The sequence below is a fragment of the Meleagris gallopavo genome, chromosome 23 (genome assembly GCF_000146605.3).
Source record: "Meleagris gallopavo isolate NT-WF06-2002-E0010 breed Aviagen turkey brand Nicholas breeding stock chromosome 23, Turkey_5.1, whole genome shotgun sequence".
Lineage (NCBI taxonomy): Eukaryota > Metazoa > Chordata > Aves > Galliformes > Phasianidae > Meleagris > Meleagris gallopavo.
Genome location: NC_015033.2, coordinates 223,076 through 231,374, shown reverse-complemented (window position 1 = coordinate 231,374; position 8,299 = coordinate 223,076). Strand labels below are relative to the sequence as shown.

Sequence of the window (8,299 nt, the reverse complement as noted above, 5' to 3'; positions counted from 1 at the left end):
AGGAACCGTTTCCTAGCCTACTTTTCATCAAGTATAATTCCAAGGATGGTAATAACCTGCTTGTTTTCTGAAATAACCTCATTCACAGAAAGTTCAGACTCTGGACTGCCAGTTCAAGACAAGTATTTACCCCCATACACATCTGAGAGACCAGAAATACATGATGCTTCAGTATCTGAGTTGTGGGTAAGGTTACTACGGTTAAACATGTATTTTGTGATGATTATTAGCAACTGCTTTTTCCTTTTAAGCAATAAATGAAAAAAATATGATTAATGAAGTTCTTTTCATCCTTAAAATGATTAACTCCTATTTAGTCACCCTTAAATGTACAACTTAGTTCTTTTTTAACAGGTGAGAAATTTAAGTCAGGAAATCAACTTCCCTCTTTTCTGTAAGACAGTACCTAGTGTGCTATGGATGACTTTGGAAATAGCAAAGGTTTTTAATTGTGATAGGCTATATAATGCTTTATTGCCAGGCAAAGATTATGCACACTAAGCTATTAGTTAGTGAGCAGGAATCAGAATTAATTTGTGCAATGTGAATTATTGAATGCTTTGACAGTAGTGCTAAGTGGAAGCTGAACTCAGCATTTGTTACATGTTAAGCATTTTCCATTTTGATTTTCCCAGTAAATGCGAAGCTGAAATGCAAAACTGCATAGAGTATTCAATGAAGCAAAAAACCAAAATGTATCATAAATAAGTATATTATAACTTTATTAAACTCAAGACATGACAATATTCAAAATACAAAGTGAATTCTTCTTTATTCAATACTGTACATGATGCAGAAATATCAGTGCATTTCTATAGCATGTATTTCACCTTCATTTAGTTTGTACTAAAACAAAAAGTAAGCTTTAAAATAGCTCAAACATCTCATTCAGCAGTTCAAAGTGTAAACAGCTCATCTGTTTCTGTTAGGAGGAACGCGTTCATCTTTCGTACCTCCATTAAAGAGCACCCTTTCTTCTGTGCTTATCTGCGAGAGGATAAATGTAATCATGAGAAACTGCTAATGCACAAACATGGCAACTCAATGAACTTTACTGGAACATAGAAGCAGAACGAGGAAAAATTAAACAGCAAGAAACAGTGTCAGAAGCAGAGACAGATAGGAGTGACACTGTTCATAAGTGGAATCATATTTTTTCCCCATACTCTCCTCCTCTCCTAAAATACTGAATAGAAACCAGAACACAAGACCAGCTTGTGTTATGTTTAATACACCCAATTTCAGATGCAAGATGAGCATGTAATTGTTGTGGCCTACTTATAGCAATCATATACTTGCTCATATCCTCTGCCACTTTTATGACACTTATACCTTTCTAGGATCCAGGAAAAGAGCAGCAGCAGCTTAGCAGTATCTGTCCATATCTGTCTCTCAGAGGAAGAACTGCAAAATTGAGCCCAGTGTCCAGAACTAAAAGAATCCACGAAGCCTATCTCAGTTCCATGCTGCTTCACTTTGAAAGTAAGTCTACTGCTTGCCAATTAAGTTGTAAAATGGATTCAATATTCTAAAAATATTTTCAGTATGCTCAACAGGCCTCAAAGTTATCAGTTATCTATGTGATATTGCAGTCACCCTCTTACCAGGCTGGCATATCATAGTGAAAGAGAATAGAATCTCTTCTTGGCAGTTACTGTGCAAAAGAAATTTTAGAAATGCCTGATACGAAAACTGTACTGCATTATCTGCTCTGTTGTCAGGTTTGTAAGGAACTCATAAGCAAAGTTAGATTTTTTTTTTAGACTTATTTTGATAACGTGATACACTTATCTAAGGTAGCATATAACTGGCCAACTGCAACTACCATCTCTGTATGTTTCTGTGCAATCTTTGTCAGTTTTCAGGTATATGTACCAAGACAAAAAACAGTCTTAAGAAACATACCAGAGAGATGCAGCCTAAGAGTACTTTACCATCCACTACCTAGTTCTCAAAGGACAAACTGTCCTACTTTATTTGAGAACCTTAAGATTTTTTTAACATGGTAAAATTTGGCTCCATCCATCCTCAACAACCCAGATGAGCTGTGCTCCCAGAGACTATGGAGAAACCACATAAGACAGATGCTTTCGTTTCAGATGACCAGCTATGTCCATTCTAGGTTTTGAGTCCAGTCTTGGGACTGAGGTGGCCATGCAGTCACCAGACCAGGACTGAACCTCTGTATTAGAACTACTTTCTTCTGCCTCTCTGAAGAATTTCTCATACTTGTCCAGATAGGGAGGCCTTTCGGGCAGCAGATAGTAGTGTGTTGAACTGGCCTTCTTACCATTTTCAATAATTGGAAGAATGCAAGGGACCCTGTTGGAAGATCCTTCACTGTTTTGTCTTTGTAGAGCTTTGTTGCTGACATATTTAGGATCAGGTGCAAAACTTTGGGTGGGGGGCATAACCCCATTGAGGTACGATGGCAGGCTTTTGGGACTTGGAGTACGGGAATTACTACGAGACAAAGGTTCTCTAGGGGGTACTTTGGGAGGCCTGTCTTCATCACTGTATGCGCTAGAAGCAACTTCTGCTGACCACCTTCTGTAATCTGGTTTGAGAGCCCTTGGAGGGATGGGAACCCTTGGGGGGATCTCTGGTTTATCTTCATCAGAGTTTGGAGAAGACCTGTTTAAGTGTCCGGATAGTCTTGCTACTGGCTTATTAAGAGAGCCAGCTGGTCCTGAATGGGACCTTCGCAAACGTCGATGCAGTTGCTGCGGAGGAGGGTAAATACCGGATATGCATCCATTTAGGCTTTGTGTAGGGTTGGCATCTTCTGGTTTTGGTCCTGTTGCAGCATCAAAATATGCATAATTGATTTGTCCACAACCTCTAAAGCTCCGCCGACTCGAACCACTGGATTTAAAAGGAGGAAGTCCATAATCTTCTAACAAGAAGTCTGTATCTGAGCTAGTCAGGAATTCCACTTCTCTGTCAACCTCATCTGGAGTAACATCCTCATGGACAGGCAGAGGGGGCAGCGGCCTGGAGCTACGATCATGGGAGGATGCAGACAGAAACTGAATTGGCCCATTCTTTATTGGCATGTGAGGAGGTGTTTCTTCAGAAACACAGCCTGTGGTTAATGACAGTTTACTAAAGCCAGGAATGAGCTGGTCTTCATATCTTGAAATAGGCTGCTCATTTTTGGGACTTACAGGAGCTGGACTAGATTTCTGAGATGGGACATGGATGCAACTTTCAGCAAAGCCGTGGTCATTTGTGGAAACGCAGTTGGAGGAGTGCCCTAAAAAGGTGAGCAAGTCTTAGAAACTTTTCTAAGTGACATTTTGCCACTGCATATTTAGCTGTTTAAATCCTTCTAATGCAACAAGTAAGTAATTCCTGCTTAACAATGCCAGAAACAAGCATTAGTTAGTACAGGTCTCTTTTAGTCTGGTAGTTATGTGCTTAGTTAGGAGACCAGCTGATTACCACGTCTGAGGCCACTGCTCCAGTTAAATGAGGTAGTTAAGAGACCTCGTGCACAAACATTAAAATCGAGCTGCAGCTGAAATGATCCTGAAGACAGAGCAAATGGGATTTTACTAATTTTTTTAGCTATTAAATCAGGATTGTAATGGAACCTCAGAGGCTTGTAAATGTAAGGGAAAGTGTGGTGTTCAAATGTTTTTTAGTAGTACTGCATTCTGCCACCAGAGGGCAGCCTTACGTCCCAATTAAGAAAGCACTCCGCATCTTACCCAAGACACATCCATGGCACGACCTAAAGATCTCGTCAGTCTTTATACTTACCGATGGATGGCAAGCGTTGCTCTGCTGATGGATTCAAGTTATATGCCACTGCTATGGGATCCACGTTAAAGAAAGTACTGAAAAAGGAATCAAAAGTCTTCAATGTAAATAAGCCATAGGCTGGTACCAGTAGAAGTATTCTTAATACTTCTTTTCATATACGTGACAGTTCAATAGATCAAGTATTACACTCACTTCTCAAATCCACTGTGGCTACTCCAGCAGGTTTTCAGACCCCCCATGCCTTGACTAGCATGAAGAAATCCAGTTTTCAGTGGGACTCTCATTTCCTGAGCAGCAACTCCTGCAGTTGACATTGTGTACTGCTCTGTGATGTCTCCCAATTCTAGAAACTCACAGGGGGTGACAGGCTTCTTGCAGTTTGCATTCCCTGCCAAATAAAGAAAGGGATATAAATATCAGAAATGCAAGTATGAGTTGACTCTGATCTGAACTTTGAGGGCCTCAAGGAACTAAATCTCTCCGTAAAAAGGCTGTCTCTGTGCCTGCCAGTAGGAAAACTTTACAAAATGTGTTACTGTCAAGATTTTCAGCTACCAGCCTATTGATATATGCAAACCACTCATCAGCAAACTCAATTTACTATTTCAGTCAGAATTCCAAAACTTCTTTTATAGAAAGCAGTGATGGTTATAAACAAACTTAAGCATCACAGTGCTTTACAACAGACACAATTCTCTAGCTATTTATTTACAACCAGAAACATAGTGTCTTGAAATCACCTCCATTTAAATTGAAATACAACAGGGCAGTTTATTTCAGAAGTCAAACAAGTGAGGGCCAAATACATCAATGTACTACACACACCATGAAAACCCCTTCCCAGTATGGCAGTGCAAGAAAATAGTGCAGAAATAGGTAGAAGCTTATACTGATGGTACATCTGTTCCAAAATGCACCAGCTCTTCTATGCAGACGTGTCATCTTTTTCCTTTAAGGGGAAAGATTCATTACACCTACCTGTGACGGGTGGCCAACCTTTAAGCAGGATTAATTTGTAATCTTATGCCAACATTTGCCTTTCAGAAACAACTGTTTGACAAAGAAGTTGGTCATCCTTTTTGCTGAGCTGAGCCCAGTATTGATCTTCCAAGCAAATAATATATGCAGTGAGAAACTACAGATATGCTTATAATTTGGAATACTTAATGACATTCTCTTTAAGAGCATGAAGGTTTTCTTAATCATGACTGCCAGTGATCGTGCTTCTGTCAACAGAAGTGGTTTTTATTTCCTAGCTGACACTGGAGAGTTTTAATCAGCAACTTCAGGATCCTAGACAGAAGGAGGTTGGCTTTAATGGAAGTGAACAAGGCCCCGGCCAGCACTCTATGGCAGCACAGCGTTAAGGTCTTGGTTGCACTGATTTTAGTCAAGAGCCTGTTTTTCCCTTCCAAGCAACTTCCTTAAAACCTGACTTAAGCCAGGTAACTTTTGTGTAATGCAGTGAAGTCAGACTCTTCCCAGTAATGGGATTTGCACTTTTTCTAAGTAAAAATAAACACGCTGTTTCAGAAAGTAATGATGTAGCTATGCTTAGCAAAATTAGTTCAGAAGTCCCCAGTAGCTTCTTCCTTATTGTTCTGCAAGTGCAAGCAAAACCATTTTCAGAGAAAGGGGAGACTAGAAAAATCTGTCCATGTTGAAGACTTTTGAAGCACAGTACAAACTGTACCAATTCTAAAACTCCATTTGTCTATCATTAACAGGACTCACAAACAAAACACCAATCCCAGCAGCTTACACTACTCGGATTTTTTCAGATCTTGCAGATCCCAGATTGGTAGTAATGTAGGTGAATGCCTATGAAGGATTTTGCCCTTCTATTCCAGTATTTTTAAAGTCCAGTATAAGTCACACATGGAAATCACTGATAAAGAACACTGAATAGTCAGCAGATGATAGTGTTCTACCTCAGTGAGCACACAGGATCTGACAGGAGCATGAGACATTGATTAGAATATTAAAAAAAAAAAAAGAGACAGGAAGGGGGGCAGCACTGCTGTCATTTGAGAGCACATGTAATGTGTTTGCTATGATAACACACAGCCCTTGCAGGGCCTGTTAAGAGGCCCAACCTCCATCAGATCCCACGCCAAAACTACTGCTAATAATTACTGTGTCAGCTTTGTGAACGCTGTCTAAATCTCAGCTCTCAAGACTGATGGTTGCACAATTGCCTCTCTGAAATCCCTCTGGAACGTCAAGTGCAATTTCAGAGATGAATTTAAATATTTACATACTCTAGGAAAGGGTAATTTTCTTCTTTTTTCGATAGATGCTGTTATTTTTTGAAAGTAAAATAGACATTTTACCGCCTGCACCTAACAACCCTCTCTGAATGCACAGAAGGTGACTCGTCACAGCACTTCAATGAGGAGCTGCGAATGGACGGAGTTATGAAACTTCCTCCGTGCCTCCAGCCAGGAGGGTCGCAGAGGTAAGGGAGCCACGTAACTGCGCGCTGCTTTCCTCAGTCCTGAGCTCAGAGAGTTGAGGTACAATTTTAAAACACGTGTCATTTATTTGAACAAACTATCTGAAAGGCCAGGAGGGTATCTAATGGGGGAGTTTCCATTCTAACATTGGCCTGATACCACGTCCTCAAAGATTTAAGGATCTATATTTACCATAAATAATACCAGGCGTTAGCTAAAGAAAGTGGACGCCACGCAGTTACGCAGCTTTCTGGATCCCTCGTGCCTGCGTGCTCCTCATTTGCACAACGTGTGTTACTCAGAACGGGTTTCCGGTTGCTCTGCTCATCTGTCCTACTTCCACATGGATTCTGGCACTTCGATCGCAGCGCTCTGAGCGCTTCTGAAGCTGGTGCAGTTTCAGTGCTATTCAAAAGGAACGTGGTTAGTCCAGAATAAAACTACAGCTACTAATACTACAGTGTCGATATAAACCGTGGCAATTCCAGCGTTGGAGTGCACTGGGAAACAACCATCACCACCCAATATATAGTTTTCACGCTGTGTGGATCGCTAATTACTGCAGCCACACTGTGAGCATTCTTCTACTTAGGAAGGAAGAAGCATTTTTACATACCTTAGCTCAGGACAATCACTGATAACAAAACCTTGTTACTCTGTTCCCCGTTCACACCCCAGTCCCATTGCTACAACCTATTTGAGGCAAACTAGTTTCATAATAAGGGAAACTGGATTCTGGTTTGTACAACATCTACAAACACTTCACATAGTGGATATGTCTGCTGTGAAGATTTTCCCAAATTCCTACATCAATCTTGGACAAACTTTATAAATGCAACACAGGCTAAGAGCTCGTGCATGGCTTGTAAGACACAAGAAAGCGTGGGAGTGAGATCTCCTTAACGCTTCTGGGAGGGGAAAAAATATGTGGCTACCTTAAATTGACAACTTATTTTTGCTCACCTTGCCACCACGTATCTGTAATGAATCTCAAAAGCAATTCACAGGAGGAGGGGCACATTTTTGCACTACAAGTCATCCACTCTAGCTAGCTGTTCCTTATTTGACGATGTGATGTAATTTCCTTTCCCCCATCCTCTGACTTTCTATTTAGCACAAATACCTGAGATAGAACCACTCCTTCTGATATTCAAGTGTTTTGGACTTAACCTAAATTACATTATTACATTTACTGCAATACTTGAACAGACCAAAACCAAAAACCCCCCGAAATTCCCTCAATAATGTTTCTTCTATCATGGTCACATCATCTCTTAAATGCTCCTGTCTTTTCTGCAACCAGATAACTGCCACTGAGCAACAGCAGTCTCAAGAGAAGGTTGCTTTAAATCTGTTGCCAACCAGAAATGAGCCATTCTGCTGTAGAACATCTCAGATGATGCCCACTTAGTGCAGGCAGAAAACCACCACTCAGATCACACCAAGCCACAAACACAACATATTCCACAACTCTGACGCAGAAGGTGATGGACACAGAGGCAAATCGCCCGACCAGAGAATGGATCGGGATTCTAACAGTCATCTCTGCAGGGTTACATTGAAGAGTTCATCAGGGAGTTGGGTTCAGGTAAAGCCCTGGCTGCCATTTCATGGTCCTATACAGCAAACCGGGAGTATCTTGCAAGGCACCAGCAGAAAGCTAATAAGTAAACAGCAGGACAATAGCCTTGCCTCTGCTCGTCAAGTTTGAGATGCGCGTTTAAGGTACGGTTCTTCACCCTCCTGAAAATGCTAACGTGAAAAGGGCCGGCTTACATTCGGGAAACAATTCCCGATCATGAGCGCAGCATCAGCAGCACTGCGATACGTTTTATCGTGCTGAGAAGGGGAGCTGCTCTCCTCTGAAATAACACCTGCACTGCTGAGCGACGGGCACGGGGCTTCGCCAAGAAGCCCCTCAAAAAGCGGGCCTTCGTGCAGTGACCGAATGAACCTCCCGTGCGAGTTAAGTACCGCGGGGAGAAAATAAACCAGGGCACAAAGCGACGTGGAAGAGCGGAGCAGCCCGAGCCGCGCGGAGCGCACGCAGCGGATGGCTGTAAAGGGGAGCGGCG

At 41.7% G+C, this 8,299-nt stretch overlaps 1 protein-coding gene across 1 annotated transcript; it reads right to left on the bottom strand.

Moving 5' to 3' along the window:
- Positions 1-705: 705 nt before the first annotated feature.
- On the bottom strand, positions 706-8,270 carry ERRFI1 (ERBB receptor feedback inhibitor 1). The gene is made up of 4 exons (XM_010722687.3): positions 6,417-8,270; positions 3,961-4,156; positions 3,766-3,842; positions 706-3,256 (listed from the first exon to the last, which is right to left on the bottom strand). Exons 2-4 carry the CDS (start codon positions 4,080-4,082, stop codon positions 2,061-2,063), a joined length of 1,395 nt encoding a protein of 464 aa, XP_010720989.1. The 5' UTR covers positions 4,083-4,156; positions 6,417-8,270; the 3' UTR covers positions 706-2,060.
- Between the last annotated feature and the right edge of the window lie 29 nt (positions 8,271-8,299).

Coding starts and splice junctions, on each gene's coding strand:
- ERRFI1 (XM_010722687.3), bottom strand. CDS start 4,082: ATGTCAACTGCAGGAGTTGCTGCTCAGGAAATGAGAGTCCCACTGAAA. Junction 3,843..3,960: donor AGCCACAGTGGATTTGAGAA/GTGAGTGTAATA, acceptor TTCCTTTTTCAG/TACTTTCTTTAACGTGGATC. Junction 3,257..3,765: donor GCAACGCTTGCCATCCATCG/GTAAGTATAAAG, acceptor TCACCTTTTTAG/GGCACTCCTCCAACTGCGTT.